Source organism: Phycodurus eques, chromosome 2 (assembly GCF_024500275.1).
Source record: "Phycodurus eques isolate BA_2022a chromosome 2, UOR_Pequ_1.1, whole genome shotgun sequence".
NCBI lineage: Eukaryota > Metazoa > Chordata > Actinopteri > Syngnathiformes > Syngnathidae > Phycodurus > Phycodurus eques.
In genome coordinates, this window is record NC_084526.1 from 23,816,670 (window position 1) to 23,833,442 (window position 16,773).

A 16,773-nucleotide genomic window follows, 5' to 3' on the forward strand; every position below is an offset into this window, starting at 1 on the left:
CATTATTCAATTAATTTACTGCAGTCTTCTGAAGCGGAGTTCCCATGCACTTTTTAAAATTCCAACTTCCCATTTCTCTGGAATGCGGCACAAGGACAATAGCGCCCTTCCCCCTCTGGCTCAATGCAGTAAAATATGTTTCGCTCCTATGGATGCATTCATCGTACAAAAGCAAACAACACTGAGCACTCAACGGAACCCGACCACAAGTCAAGCCCTCTTTTCTGAAATAGCTGTGAAAACATACAAACATTTCCGGATGGCCAAGTGACCAGCGAGTGGAGCAACTTTTAGGAATATCCCCCTGGTGTTTCTCCCAAAGATTTACGGCTCGCTCTTTCCTGACTGAGCACTTTTAGGCCTTCAGGTGAGAACAAGTGTCCTGGTGCTCACCTGGTTTCCACTTCTGGTGTCTGCAGCCAGGGTTCATAGTTCAAGGGAAAATAAAAAGCTTGCGCTGACAGTTATGTGTCAGGACCAGCCTACATGAAGCCTGCCGCTTCGGGGGCCGGTAAAAGACTCACCCTCCTGTTTTATAGTCTCTCTTGCCTTCCAACCAGTTTTTCTTTCCGTTTTCTTGGTCCGCTAAACTGCAATCATGTTTGCAACAAAAGCACTTTTGGGGTCAGTGGACACGGGGGCCACATAGACATGGCTGTAGATGCTTGTGCATGAATGAAAGGATGTGACCAGCGCTAAGAGAGCGTAACGTGTGGTGATGATGCACGGTGGCAGTGGTTTTTCTACAAAGGTGGACCCTGTAAAGTCAAAGACCGCTGAAGTTGTAAAATTTGTAATTAAGCCAAAATGAGTGAACATTTATATTTTATCATTATGATAATTATTATATTTTTTAAAAAAGAGGAATATAAAAAATAAAATTAAAATACAAAAACTGAAAATGTCAAAGTGATAGATGGAAATTTTGAGTGAAAACCAAAGCTATTTGTGTTAAATGGTTAACACAAAAAAATAAAAAATTAACAATTAAAAAATTTAAATAAAAGGCTGAACAAAATGTCACATGGCCAAAAGAAATTCTGAAAAAAAACATCATACATGAGTGTGAAAACTAGTTAAAAACTGAAAATGATTGAAAATTGTGATAAAATGTATTAAATTCTGCAAAAGAAATCATAAAAATGAGTGAAAATGCAAAGTTACAGAAAGAAAATAGAGAAATAGTAAAACTTTTGGAAAAGTGTCATATACAGTATTTGTGACAATAGTTACAGGGGTAAAAACGTTTTTAAAAAAGTAAACTCAGTTTTTCAAAAAATGCAGTGAAAATGGACAAATTCAGCTTTTTTTTATGACTTCGGAAAACGGTAGAGATGTTCCTGTTCTGGCTGCTCAGTACAATACAACTATGATAAGATGACAACCGTCTCTTTCACGCAGATATTGAACATCAGCCTTACTTCAAACACCAGCGTCTCATTGGTGGGCCCGGCCGCGTACAAGCTCTCAGGCTTTCTGAAGGAGCGCTGGTAGCTGAATGTGGCCCCTCCGAAGTGGAACTTTCCCGGCCAGTCCACCGTCCAATCGCCAGTCAGGTAATACTTCCTCTTCACAGAACGCACTGCCAGGTAGCTGGTAGACACCGCCATCTCCTCCACGCGAATGCTCCGGGCACCCGGGGGGATGGTTACCATGGAATAATACTCTGAATAATGAGAAAAGAGATGGAATTAGAGTGATGTCTTTTGTCCTGACATTCCTGATGTGAAATCGGACAAACTTACCGTTAGCCCTGTGTTGCAGCGTGTACGTGCCTTTGTAAAATTTGCACGTAGAGTTGCTTCCCTTGCACACACCACACGCATCCAAAGAGGCCTTAGATCCCAGAATCTGATCGCAACCAACCGCCTGCACACAAAGCCATGGTAAAAAAGGGGAATCTAGTGGCCTTGGGTGCATAGAAATCCAGAAAAGTAGCACGGGCTATATGGCCATGGCTTTCGATGCATGGATAGAAGCAAAAGTTTTTCTAGAGATTACAACTGAAAAGGTTGAACCCCCAAAGGTTATATAATTCCTAATACTGCCAAAATAATTAAAAATGGTCAAAAATTAATGTAAAAACGAAAAAAGTGAACATTTTTATTAAAAAATTAGGAAAAAATGCTTAACAAAGGTAGTGATGAATTCTCAAAAAGGAATAAACAATAAAAAAAATTAAAATGAGGGAAAATTGTCAGAAATTTTAAATCAAATTATGAATGAAATTGTTAAAAAGTTGAAACATGGTTTAAAATGAGTTAAAATTAGTGAAATTATGTCAATGTAAGTCAAAATGTTTAGAAAAAGATGACATTTTGTCCTCAAATTTCCATTGTATTTCGAGCTTATTTGATCAAATAATAGTGCAAAGGGTTTCAGAATTCACAGTGCCAAAAAATTTATACAGTGAAAAATAGCGAAAAGTTGTCCAAAAATGTATGAAAATGTTTTTGAAGAAAATGTGAAAATGGGAAAAAAAAAAAAAAAGAGTGACTAAAATATCCTACATAAGTGAAGAATCGCCAAAAATGAATGAAAAATTCCTAAGCAATCAATGAAAATGATAAAAAAAAAAAATTATAATAATTGTTATGGGAAAAAAACAATGTGGTGAACACAAATATATGGTAACTAGTAAGAGTTTAGTGAATAACTGCAAATAAATCCATATAAATTCCATGAAGCGATGCTTCAGGATTGCAGACTACAGTGCATTTCAACCCAGCTGTTTCTAATGCTCTTTATATATATATATATATATATATATATATATATATATACATATTCAAAAACAATTAGATGACATCGAGCGGAATGGGCAGTAAACTGACACTGACATTTCAACCCGTTCCTCTGTTCAATTCAATCAGTCTCCTGAACCTCTCCCTAGAAACTGACATGCAGCTGTAATTATTTATCGCAATGAGGCTAATTCACAAGCGCCTCGTCCAAATTGGCAGATCGCATTGCCACGTACGGTTCGCCCCGGTACAGTATGCATGCCACAATGACTATAAATGTACTGAACTTCACATGCAATACAAGTCCGTGCCAATTAAAGCCAACGTTTGGTCACCCACCAAAAGCAACATCGTATGTGAAAATGGGACAAAATAAGTGTCAACGCGTCGGTTTGCGTTGGACCGCAAGACAATTGGGTTAAGCTCATGGTCACAGTTTTGAAATGATTGTTTGGAAATATGCTCTTGACGGCTGCTGAAAGGTGACACTTGAGGTCTACCAAAGTTGGTGAAAAAACAACCTTTAAGTCAAAGCGGGACGAAAAGGATTGAATGACGGTCACACTGTGGACTGGTGTGCTACATATTTTTGAAGGGAATCATGCCTTTATGAATCACTGATAGAGACTTTTGTACCTTGCACACGCCCTCGATACAGACGGCAACCTTGTGGTTGTAAAAGTCAGCTAAGATGACTGAAAATGGCAAAAATGAGTAGTAAACTGGTCAACAAAAAATAAAATAACAAAAAACTTGAAAAAAATTTCAAGAATTGTTTAAAAAAACAAGTGAAAATGGTGTAGAAAAATGTAGAAAATTATCAAACAGTAGTGGTAAAAATACTTAAAAACTGTACAAAAAATATTCAAAAATGTAAGGAATTGTTAAAAATAGTGAAAATGTGAAAAGAAGAAAGAGAAATTTCCCAAAATTCCATGCCTCAATATATTGTCTATAGCCCCGCCCTCTCCACCCCAACAAAACACCAAGAAAAATGTTAATAAGAAAAATAGCACTCTACAGTAGTGTTCTTAATAAAACCTGACAGTAATTACATAATTAAAAAGAATGTAAAGATTTAAACAGTTTGTTTATCATAATTAATTTATTGCGTGGCTGGTGTGAGTGCCTTGGCCAGAAGGGGGTTGTATAATACAGAGATATAAAACACGAAGAATGTTTTCACAACTAAGTGACTGTGTAAGCTGCAACAATATGGTCGCCGTTTTTTTTTGTGCAGAAGATAAAGACTATATGACTGTGAGTATTGTTATAGTGTCTGTCTACATGTGTTGCTGCACTGTTTGTGTTCAAATGACCATTGTTTAAAGTGTTATGACACCACAACAGCAATGCTTTTCATTATGGCGTTTTGCATTGTGTGTTAGCATTAAATTAGCAGACTTTCCTAATACAAATGTGTAATTTTCGTTGTTTTATGTTCAGTTTGACTTCAACTGGGAATGGCAATAATCTGCTTAAAGCAACCATTTGGCCTTTTTTTAGGGAAATTCGCTGCCACTATTTAGCACTTGTATCTCAAATATCTGCTTGCAAGTCAAAGCAAAAAATCAGTCAAGTGACTGCTTGTATCTCAAAAAGGGAATCATGGCAATATGAATCTTAAGTGAAGACTTTTTGTACCTCGCACACGCCGTCAATACAAACATCGCCCTTGCGGTCGGAGCAGTAGGTGCCGTCTTTAACCTTGCTGGACATGGCGAAGAAAAAGTCAAAGTCCTCAGCCGTGCAGTACAGCTTACAGACATCTTCATCTGTGAAGAAAAAGTCACTCAATAAGGCAAGCAATCAGTCCAGGCCGCAGACCTCTGCCAAGGCCAAACGTTTTTACAAACTGCTGTTCTTACGTTAGCTAAAGAATGAAAAAAAACAAGGTAGCTAAAAAAAACATGAAACAGGTGCAATATATTTTTTTTTAAAGATGAGTGAAAATTGCCTCAGCAAAATGAGTTGAAATTGTTGAAAACTTATTCAAAAAGGAGTAAATTATTATGATTTTGTAAATGGCAAAAACTGTTAAAATGAGTGAAGGTTAGTTAGTTAGTTAGTTAGTCAAGTGGAAATTTGCGAAAAAGGATTGAAAATGTTCTTGATATTAGGGGCATAAAGGCTATTGTAAAGTAAGAAAAATATTTGTTTAAATCAAATAAAAAACATACTGCAAAATACTTTTGAAAAGTCAAAAAAATGTGTGAATTTTTTAAAATAATAATAAAAACTAAAAATAAAAACATCACAATTTAGTGAGTTTTTCACTGGTATTACATACCGTGGATAACATAAAACTACGCAATAGTTTTATGTAATCCACGGTTTACAGTTTATGGCTTTGGTAGTGTGAAATTGACATTGCGGGACCAGTCGTGTTATTAATTCAAGCTTGGTCTGAACGGGAAAAGACTGCCAATGAAGTCTCTCGGGGGATTTCTTCCTTGTTTCGAATCACAGACAAGTCTCGGCGAAGGTGACTTGGCCCAAGGTTCCCGAGGCAGTTTACAGTGTCTTCCTCCCTACATAACCTCCATTCATCAAGAGCTTAAACAGGCCTGGGACGTTGGCCAAACACACCGCTGTCCTTCACTGCAGTACCTCCCCCTTACTTTCCTCTCCTTTTTCAAATCTTTTCCCAGTGTGTCGAAGGTTTGCAAGTGGCTGCATGCCTCCCATCAGAGGTGGCAAAAGTTCTCACAATCAGATACTTAAGAAAAAGAGTGGTAAAAGTAGAACTACTGATTCAACTCCTTTGGTTAATTAAAAGAAAAAAAGGTCAAAACTCAGAAATATACTTAAGTACAAAAGTAAAACATAACAATACATTTTCACTGTCAGTTATATACAGTAGCCATTTTAATAACTTTGCAAAAATGAAAAACAAAAGAAGATTTTTTGAAAGCCAGAACCTCTTGGATTTTAACATAAAATTATTCTCTTAAATAAGGCCAAGGATGGGGAATGTACTGCGTCTCCAAATCTGTTGCATCATTGTTGTTAATGCTCCCTGGTTAGTTCTTTGCCTTATCAGTCAATCAATCGCCGTTAACTTTACCTCTCTCCATTTCTGTCTTTTTTATATTGTGTCCTCAATTCAGGAGGTTGAAAAAAGTAATGAGCCTATTTTGCCTCAGTAAGGAGTGGATAGTACATGTATCTGTTTATAAATGGAGGGAGTAAAACTACGTCTTGAAAATAATTACTCAAATAGAGTACAAATACCTGAAAATTACACTCAAGAACAGTAACAAAGTATTTGCAATTCGTAACTTCCCACAACTGCCTCCCATGCATATTACACAGGGTGATCCTTTCCTCCATCTTTTTTTTTGGGCCATAGCAGCAGTAAATGGAGCTAGGCATGGCATATTCCCAAGGATGAAATTACCAGGAACTAATTAAGAAAATACTTAACATTGGACAGACCAACCATGACAGTTCTGAATAAACTCTACGAGGGCTGGGTGATATGACCTTAATATAAAAATCTCTGATTTTTGAGAAAAGCTGACAGAAATATCCTTTTCCCCTGTTTGTGATTCCTCTTGCGACAATGTACCCTTTGTCAAAAAAAGTATGTAAACACAATCCTTTAAAAATAACATTTTAATTGTTGAACAATTTTACATTATCAAAGGAGCCGATTTTGGCAAAATGTTTGCGGCTTGAAAGTACATATCTGGGGTCAAAATTTTCCAACGTGAACAAATCACTCCTTTTGCAACATATAAATGGCCACCATGTCTTTGGCTATGTTCAGTGCAGTTGACTTTGTTATTACCTTCTTTCTTGTCATACGCAAAACAAAATGTCAAAATAATTAAGCTTATGTTGTCTGTTTCTTAGCAGGAACTAAACTCGCTAGTTGGCCTATTTTTTAAAAGTAGTCGCTAGAAGGGTTGGAAACTTTATTAATTATAGAAAACATACTAAGTTGGAAACACTTGCTATGCTTTTGTAAACCCCCTCCTCTCTGTTCACAGTCATGTTGTTAGTGTAAGCAGTGCAAGCCAGCATTGACATGTTGAGTTTTAACCACTGAAGCCACAAAAAAAATCAATTTACTTGAATTTATTGATAAAATAGATTCATCGTCCAACCCTGTGCTCTACCACGTATTCAATACAAGCTTCCAATATTACCGTCCACTTTGGTGTACGGCTTCCACTTGTAGTACCAGCCCCTGAAGGGTTTGTTGTTGTACTCTGCACACTGCTGAGACCGGAAGTCCACGCTGTTGTGCGGGCACGGGCGGGTGTTGCACAGCTGGTTTTGGCGGCCGGGCCCATAGCAGAATTTGCCGTTATGCTGTGGCCTGGAGGACAAGAGGAAATGTTGTCAAACTGTGTACAAATGGTTAGGTGCTTTGTAAAAAAAATAATAAGAAGAAAAATAAAATAATGAGAATCAGAAAAAAAAGTGATAATGTTAAAAAAGTGATCTTTTGTCAAATGTAGTTAGTACACATGGTTTCGTTTTAACAGTGTAAAGTCAGAAGCACTACATTAATTTGTCATTTGCCCTCTGATACTTTGGTCATCACAAATCAGATTTATATACCAGGAGATCCTTGGTTGAGGTTTCCGAATGCCGCAAAATTAACTACAGTCATTTGCGCAGTGGCGTAAGAATAAGTGGTCATGCGGAACAAGCAAACACGCTCAGAGCACTTTGATGTTTTTCAGTGAGTGGTTTTATATTTATGGCCTAGAAGTGTTTTTCATACAAATATTGACTAAATATGACTTCCATCCATCCATCCATTTTCTGAGCCGCTTCTCCTCACTAGGGTCGCGGGCGTGCTGGAGCCTATCCCAGCTATCATCGGGCAGGAGGCGGGGTACACCCTGAACCGGTTGCCAGCCAATCGCAGGGCACATACAAACAAACAACCATTCGCACCCACATTCACACCTACGGGCAATTTAGAGTCTCCAATGCATGCATGTTTTTGGGATGTGGGAGGAAACCGGAGTGCCCGGAGAAAACCCACGCAAGCACGGGGAGAACATGCAAACTCCACACAGACGGGGCTGGGGATTGAACCCCGCACCTCAGAACTGTGAGGCTGATGCTCTAACCAGTCGGCCACCGTGCCGCCTAAATATGACTTTACTACATTGTTAGCATACATTGTGGAAATACCCTCCAGTGTAGAAACACCGTCATAGGAACGGAACTGTCATAAAAAGAGGACCCTTTGTATCCAATACAAGAGTCGGAATACAATTGAGAATGGATGCAAACAACAGCATCAATTACCACATGTTGAAGAAAGCCTGTTGGCATTTAGCAAGCTTTGGATTACCCACAGCTTTTAAACTCAGGCATTCCGGCATGACCACCAGCAGAGAAAATTAACTTTAGCTACTTACGCTGGTTACCAAAAAGGGTATAGCTAGTGCGGACCCGGAAGAATCCCACTGTTCTTATAAAAACAGTAATGCTGCTCAACTTGGCCAGGGTACTGAAGAATGCTGACTAGAAACAGAAACCCAACGGGAGGGCAGGAGTATTGGGGGGAAAGGTGTGTGCGTGCGGAATGAAGAAATATCATTCTGGATTCCATCTAACGGAGGAGTGATGGAATGGCATTCTGAGTGCTTTCGATTGGGCTTGATATTATTAGATGATCACACATGGTCATGCGCTTATGGCGGGGGTCTACACAGTGTACTCCACTTGGGGCCTTCTTCAGTGCAGTTTGGATTCCAGAATTCCTATTTAACAGTTAGTCGGATCATTTGATACCATCCCAACTGTCGATGTACTTCCAAAACAAGACACGAGCCAGATTGTTTGGTTTGAGTTTCAGCCTCCCTTCCGCATCAACGACCCTATGCTCACACAGACCTCGAGGCCTTGCTGCTTCATGCTTCAGCGTCAGCCAAAATTCCCGGTGTGGTCACCATCATCCCCTGACCTCAATCATATTGAGAACTTGTAGAGCATCCTTAAAAGAATGAAATATTGTTCATTGAAGTTTTTAGTTTTTATGCATCTGTCCAAAATGTCAAGCGACAGACAAATGGAGAGGGCGTGTGACATGGTTTATGTTGATGCAGTTTGGTGCACTTGCATTTTTTAACCATATGAACACGAAGCATACAAGTTTCCTCTGTTCCCTGGTTTCTGTTTGAGTTCAAAAAGTAAAAAAGTAGTTCTTTGTGTAGTAAGGTCCACTTTTGGCCCCGTAACTAAATTTGTGCAACCGTTGCTACGGTCCTCAAGAAACCACCCAGTTTGGGGGTAATGTCCCTACGGTGAAAATGAAACATTAAGACTTTCCTGCCAGTTCCTTTGAGCAAACTGCTGACACAAGATCTGGATCTGGTCTCCGGGAGCTACATGGTAATTCCTCAGGTTTACAACCGAGTAGATCGGTTGACATGGCTTGAACCAAAGTTTGTTTGCCATGTTAACACCTGTCAAAAATTACCATACCCAAGGGGAAAACAACTACAGTTCCATTAAAACTGACTGAAGTATGAAAACCCCTTGAAATCTGCCTGTCAGCAGGAGGAGCTGATGTCTGGTCTTCACCTGGAGGACCTTCCACTGTGATAGAGAGTACGGGGCTTATACACAGGAGTCCATACCGAGCACCACTCAGCCTTTGCATTCCTCTTTACATTGAGTGTGTGACAAAATGTGCACCGTCAAAACCAGGTCAAGACTGTGACCCTAATCTCCCAGGCTTGTTGGCGAGGATTAGGGCAGACTCCGTTTGATCTGGCAGGTGGTCCACGGGGCGGTGGTGGGGGAGCAGAGAGAGGAGGCAGGTGGAGGACGTGGGGGTAAAGCAAGAAGATTAATTTTCCGCCTTCGGAGCAGCTACGACAAGGGCTTTAATCTTTTATTTTAGGCTTTTATTTTGAAGTTGGCCACAGAGCACAGTGGCCCTATAATGAAGCCTTAACCATATGTTCGCCCCCTGGTGGCTGGCTGACTAGGTTCCGGGCTCTGCTACAAATGAAGCACTTTTCATACGCAGCAGTGCCCACATTTAAAATGTAAAAAAAACGCAGACGATCAGGCTCCTTTTAATCGTGGCAGCCAAAATCGCAATCACGATTAAAATTCAATTAATTGTGCAGCCCTACAAAGAGAACACAATAATTAAGCAGACTTGACAAAGACTTTGCTTACCACTGAAGCACTTAGGCTCTGCTGTCACCTGATGCAAACATGTTGCAACAAGCATTCTCTTTCTTTGTTTTTATGCCCACAGATGAAGACACACACACACACACGCACACAAACACGCGCACGCACGCACACACACACACGCACACACACGCACACACACACACACACACACATACACAGTTAACAGATGCACATGGCTTAATTGTTAACATTTCTTTTAGCGTGACAATTCCTAGTCCACAGATTCCCGAAATGACTTTTTCTTAATTTTGATGACTGGTGTTAAAGATGTCTGATAACCATAATTTGTGTTGTCCATCCAGCCAAGATGCTGGGTACACCATAGGCTGGACGCTAGTCAATCGAAGAGCACATATAGACAAACAAATATTCATGCTCACATTTACAGCTATTGACAATTTAAGAGTCTTTCGTTATCCAAACATGCATGTTTTGGGGATGTGGGAGCAAGCCGTAGTACCCAGAGTAAACCCATGAAGATTCGAACACAGATCTGCAAACTGTGAAGGAGGTGTGCTTACCATTTATCCACCATCCTGTCCGTTTGTGGTGTGCTTCCAAATCATGGTCTGCAGACATATAGATTCTTTCTAATCCATGAACAACCACATGCATCCACATACAACACAAAGCTGCGTTGTTTAAAAAAAAAAAAAAAAAAGCTGAGCAACAAGGATCAAGGTTTGGTCCCTTGATTATTTTTCATTTTAAGACCCAATAAATACCTTATGCTTTATAGTGCCTTAACATTATTTTATGACTTTTTACGAGCTATGTCTTCAAAGAAAATAGCAAAGGAGCTAACCTTGAAAATTGTTGCACACCTTTGCTGTTGTAGGTGGATGCATGGTGATGCTATAGTGTCGATACTTTTACAGACTGTGAGTTGTGACTTGAAGGTCTTGACGGTTGACACAAGGCAGTTGGACAGCGTGAGGGGCAGCTGTGGCGAAGGATGCTTCCTGAAGTCCACGATCATCTCTAGAGTCTTGAGCGTGTTCAGCTCCAGGTTGCGTCGGCCACACCACAGCTCCAGCCGTTCCACTTCCTGTCGATACGCAGACTCGTCACCGTCTTTGATGAGGCCGATGACTGTGGTGTCGTCTGCCGTCTTCGGGAGTTTGACAGTCGGATGCATTGAGGTGCAGTCGTTCGTGTAGAGAGAGAAGAGCAGCGGAGAGAGGACACATCCTTGGGGTATCCCGGTGCTGGTGGTGCGTGTGGATTAGGTGGTGTCCCCCAGCCTCACCTGCTGTGTCCTGCCCATCAGGAAGCTGTAAATCCACTGGCAGATGGCAGGCGAGACACTGAGCTGGAAAAGTGTCAAGGAGAGGAGTTCAGGGATGATGGTGTTGAACACAGAGAGTTTGTGAAGTCCACGAACAGGATCCTCGTGCCGTCGAGGTGTTCTAGGATGAAGTGCAAACTGCAGGGGGGTCCAGCAGGGATCCTGTGATGCTCTTGAAGTGGTCCAACACGATGCGTACAAATGACTTCATGACCACAGATGTCAGGGCGACAGGCCTGTAGTCATTCAGACCCGAGATTGCAGGTTTCTTGGGGACTGCGATGATGACATTTGAAATAGGATGGTACTTCACACAGTTCCAGATATCTATTGAAGATCTATGTGAAGACTGGAGCGAGCTGGTCCGTGCTGACTTTGAGGCAGGATGGGGACACAAGGTCTGGGCCTGCCGCTTTGTTGATCCTTTGTTGTTTGAAGATACGTCTCACATCCTGTCTGCGGATGGTCAACACAGGAGGGGGAGTCAGGTGGTGGTGGTCGGTAGTCAGCTAGTCCTTTGTTGTTCTCTGCTTGGGTGGGTGGTCATTTGTAGTTGGTTAGCGATTGTAATCCACTCCAGACTGACTTAGATTCATTTGCGGTAAACTGTTTTTCTAGCTTTTCAGGATAATTTCTCTTCGCGATGTTAATTTCTTTGGTCAGCTGGTTTCTAGTGCAATTATACAGGGCTCTATCCCCACTTCGATAGTCCTCTTTAGCCTGGCAAAGTTGGTTCAGTGGGGCAGTGAACCACGGCTTGTTGTTATTGAACGTGCAAAATGTATTTGTTTGTACACACGTCTTCACAGAAGCTGATGTAGGATGTAACAGCTGCCAGTTGAAGTTTCAAAGACACTCCAATTTTTGCGGTCGAAACAGTCTTGAAGTTCTATCTTTGCTTCATAGGTCCACTTCTTCACAGTTTTCACCACAGGCTTCACACATTTACTGTAAGTGTTTGGCTGCATGTTGGTATTAAGTTAATTAAGCAGAGCCCAGAGCTATGCGGGGGACAGCACAGCATTTAGCGTGGTGTAGCAGTGGTCTAGAATGTTGTTTTCCCTGGTAGGACAGTCGATGTGTTGCTTGTATTTAGGGAGTTCGTGGTTGAGTTTAGCTCAAGTTCCCAAAAATAATGAGGGATGAATCTAGGTGCTTTTTTTCAAGTTTGTTTACTTGTTCAGCAAGCGTTATCTGTGTTAACTTGAGGAGGAATGTAGACACCCGCGAGCATGAATGAAGCGAACTTGCGCGTAGAGTAGAATGATTTACAGTTCAAAAACATCGACTCCAAGTGCAGGCTGCAGTGTATGCTGAGCTTCATGACCTTGGTACAGCATTTTTCGCTGATAGAGAAAAATATCCCGCCACCTTTTGTTTTCCTCGATAACTCCGTGACGCGGTCTGCCCAGTGAAGTTGGAAGCCAGGAAGCATTATGGCGCCATCGGGGACGCATTCACAAAGCACAGGGTGGCGCAACGTACGAAGTCTATACTGGTCTTTGTGAGAATATTAAGCTCATCCATTTTGTTGGGTAGGGAGCATAGATTTGCAAGGTGAATCGACGGGAGTGGCATTCGGAATCCTCTCTACTGGAGCTTGACCTGCACTCCGGCTCGCTTCCCTCTGTGGCGTCACCTTCACTTCCACGCGCCGTATATCACGGCCGCCCCTCCGGTAAATAACTCAGAGAAAAAACTGAGCTTATTTGTGAAAGTTGTTAGCCTTTAGCCATGTCTTCCCTTGTGTAAGTGAGTCACATTAGGGACTCCAGCAGCTGTGGCCCAATGGTTACGATCATTGCCTGCCACTGTGGGGGACCTTGGTTCAAGACCCCGACTGGACCATCCGCCAACATCTCCCGGACTCACGGCTGTGGTGTCCTTGAGCAAGACACTGATACCCCAAAATGCTCCCCAGGTGCTTCAGCGGCCCCCTGCTCCAGTGTGTTCCACTAACATGTGTATATGTTCACTGTGATGGGTTAAATGCAGAGAACAAATTTCATGTGCATGCATGCATGCATGTTCATGACAATAAAAGGTGATTCTTCTTAATGTCTCCAAAGATAAAAAAAAAAAAAAAAACAACATACAAAGTACTACGAGGGCACCTAACCAAGGCGCCATCTGTTTTTAATTCCAAATGTTTTAGAAATATGCACTTTGAATGACTAAAAATATATATATTTTCAATTTTGGGTCAATCAGTGAGATTTTATGGTGAACGTTTCACAATAGAGACCGTCTTCACCATTGCCGCCACCACCCTCTGTAACTGTCTCCCTTCACACAGCCGTACCTTTGAGTTACCACAATTATTCAAAAACTGTCAAAACTTACTTATTTCAATTAGCATTTAACCTGTATAACCCATCAACCATTTCACGTGTTTATGTTTTGTATGTTGTTGCTTGTTTTATGCGTTTGCAAAGTGTCTTTGAGTTGCATGAAAAGCACTATATAGAATGGATTATTATCCATCCATCCATCCATCCATTTTCTGAGCCGCTTACCCTCACTAGGGTCGCGGGCATGCTGGAGCCTATCCCAGCTATCATCGGGTAGGAGGCGGGGTACACTGTGAACTGGTTGCCAGCCAATCACAGGGCACATAGGAACAAACAACCATTCGCACTCACAGTCATGCCTACAGGCAATTTAGAGTCTCCAATTCATGCATGTTTTTGGGATGTGGGAGGAAACCGGAGTGCCCGGAGAAAACCCACGCAGGCACGGGGAGAACATGCAAACCCCACACAGGCGGGGCCGGGGATTGAACCCGGGTCCTCAGAACTGTGAGGCTGACGCTCTAACCAGTCTATCACCGTGCCGCCTTGGTTTATTATTATAATTATTATTATTAGTTGTAGGAGTAGTAGTAGTCAGCTGTCCAAGGAGAACTCACTGCTTTTCTGAAGCGTTTTACACTGTATACTTGAACTCAGTACGAAAGGAGGAAAAAAAACAGAATGCTGTGCTCATACATGTGAATGGGAAGATTTCAACTATTCACTCTTGTCTCATATCCACTGTTTAGTTTTGCATCCGTTTTTACACATGTTGCTGACAACATGCGCAATCAGAGTGAGTGACTCATTAGCACCCACTATTTGGGATCTTCGTAAAATATCGGCATCTTCGTATATCATGTACAACATGCCCACAAACTGCATGAACAATCTGTTCAAGTGAAGTAAAACAGGCCCTCAGGGTTATATAGAGAACCTGTGACATAATTATTTTATACTGGAGGCACTTGTGAAGACCAAATAATGCCAAGTTTCAGGAGCACACTAATATAAAATAGTGTGCCATGTTCACACTGTGAAAATAAATACCTTCTGTTGAAATGTTTTAAGGCATTGAATATTACAAAATTTCAGTCAAAAGCTTCACCTCAAAAGAGGTTGGTTTGTTGGGACTTTGTAGTTGTTTTTTCCATGCACTGCAACAACTTAAATTTGTATGTATATATTTACAAAGGATGCATAACTAAATGGTGCATGCTCACTGATTCATAATACTGTTGAAATAATTTTTGGTTAAAAATGTCAAACTGTACATATGATTTGCAACAAAATTTGCAACAAGTTAATAATGAATAAATGTGTATATTTTCTGAAAGTAATTGTAATTATTTGCACCAAAATAATGGGGAAATTTTTGAGTAGCTGTGATTTATGGATTTTTAAGCCACAAATATTGTGGTCCGGCCCGCTTGAGATCTAATTGGGGTAAGTGCGGCCCGCGAACTAAAATGTGTTTGACACCCCAGCTTTCGAGAGAACCGGATACCTTTCCCTCCTGGTGTCCCACTGACCCCGTAACTCGTAGTCGCATTAGCTGCTGTAAAAGCGCTTCCCTCACTGCCGCAGGAATGATAAACGAACCAGACAGCTAACCTGCTTGCGAAGGGCCTCCTCCATGGGCCCTTCTTGCTCTGCCGAACGCGGCATATGCGTAACGTGTATCATATGAGCAGAAAACATCTTTGATCCCCTGGCGGGAGGGATTAGGAGACGGGCCGGCTGCGTCTGTGTCTGCCTGGCTGTTAAGTAAGCGCTGATGAGCCCAGTGAAGTGAATGGTCCAAATATTTAAACTGACCTCGTTGTGTGTTTGTAAGGGGAGTGGGGGGGGGAGCAACTGGTGAAAACTTTGTAAAGCCTGAGAGGAAGTGCTCGAAAAAAAACTGTTCATTAGCACTGGCAGACTCTTAAAGCATTGTTGTGCTAATATTTTGCTCTCAAAACATCTGGAGTAAATCCTATGGATTTTCTTGTTTTTTCTTGTTGAGAATACTGTCGATTCATGTTTCTTTTAATCCCTTCCCAATTCTATCGATCTATCTACCTGTTGTCTGTCTATCTATCATACTCCCACCAACTAATCTACTTACAAACACTATCTATATATATATATATATATATATATATATATATATATATATATATATATATATATATAGTCCGCTGAAGGCACTGGAAACGAGCCCTTCAGCTGTCAATCAAATACGTTCGCTATAGTCAACTACTGGCTGAATAACGTGTGCTGCTGAGGTTATGCTTACTAAACAGTTAACTTTCCCATGTGTGTGTTAATTGGGAGTAACCGGCACAACAACTCGGAGTGAGGCGCTGACATTTTAAATGATGTTGCTGTGGTGGAGTGAGCTCTTTAGCTTCTTAGCTTGCTAGCTCATTACCTTGCAGGCTAGCGAACATAATAAACAGTTAACTTTCCCTTAAGTGTCTCTGTTGCGTGCTTCACACTGCACATGGAGCAAGGCTGTCAAGTATTAGATGGCGCCAACAACAGTCCACCGAGGTGCTGACGTATTAAACAGCATTGCCACAGTGGAGCAAGCTGTCTAGCTCCTTAACTCATTAGCTCGTGGGCTAATGAACATAAGAAACAGTTCACGTTTCCTTAAGTGTCTCTGTTGCGTGCTACACGTGCACATGGAGCAAGGCTGTGGAGTGTTAGACGGCACCAACACTGGTCCTCCGAGTCACTGACATATTAAGCGACGTCGCCACTGTGGGGTGAGCTGTTTATCTCCTGAGCTCACTCGCTTATTAACTCATGGGCTAGCAAATATAATAAACAGCTAACTTTCACTTAAGTGTCTCTGTAGTGTGCTACGCGGTACACATGGAGCAAGGCTGTGAAGTAAGAACACCGGTCCGCCGACATTCCAAGAGCTCACTAGCGCGCCAGCTCACCACAACAATGACAGTTTATCAAGTCCGGAAAAACTATCATGTCCGTTTTATTTGTCAAACGATAAGTCGATATAGTAATTATCGTAATAGGCCGAACTAACTCTGCAGCTGCTGTCCCAAAAATAACCTAGGACAATGAGGCATGTGTTGCTACACCAAGTCTAAAGATAATTTGATTATATCAACACTTGAAATGTATTAGCTTGTAGTAAATTTCCATTTCAGAAGTTTAAAAAAAAAGTTGGAATAAGAATGTGAAATAAAGTAGAAGACAAGTGTCATATCTTTAGGGTACAAAATCAGAAATTAGAGGGTACCAGCCTGGTGACAAG

The 16,773-nt window shown here is 41.3% G+C and overlaps 1 protein-coding gene across 2 annotated transcripts in view; it reads right to left on the bottom strand.

Annotated features, from left to right (window-relative positions):
- adamts18 (ADAM metallopeptidase with thrombospondin type 1 motif, 18) overlaps positions 1-16,773 on the bottom strand; it is a 91,974-nt gene that overhangs the window by 30,059 nt on the left and 45,142 nt on the right. For both annotated transcript variants that reach the window (XM_061669997.1, XM_061669998.1), the window contains 4 exons: positions 6,899-7,071; positions 4,389-4,519; positions 1,746-1,869; positions 1,422-1,666 (listed from right to left, as the gene is read on the bottom strand). In XM_061669997.1, coding sequence (XP_061525981.1) covers positions 1,422-1,666; positions 1,746-1,869; positions 4,389-4,519; positions 6,899-7,071 — 673 coding nt within the window. The remainder of the gene's footprint in view (positions 1-1,421; positions 1,667-1,745; positions 1,870-4,388; positions 4,520-6,898; positions 7,072-16,773) is intronic.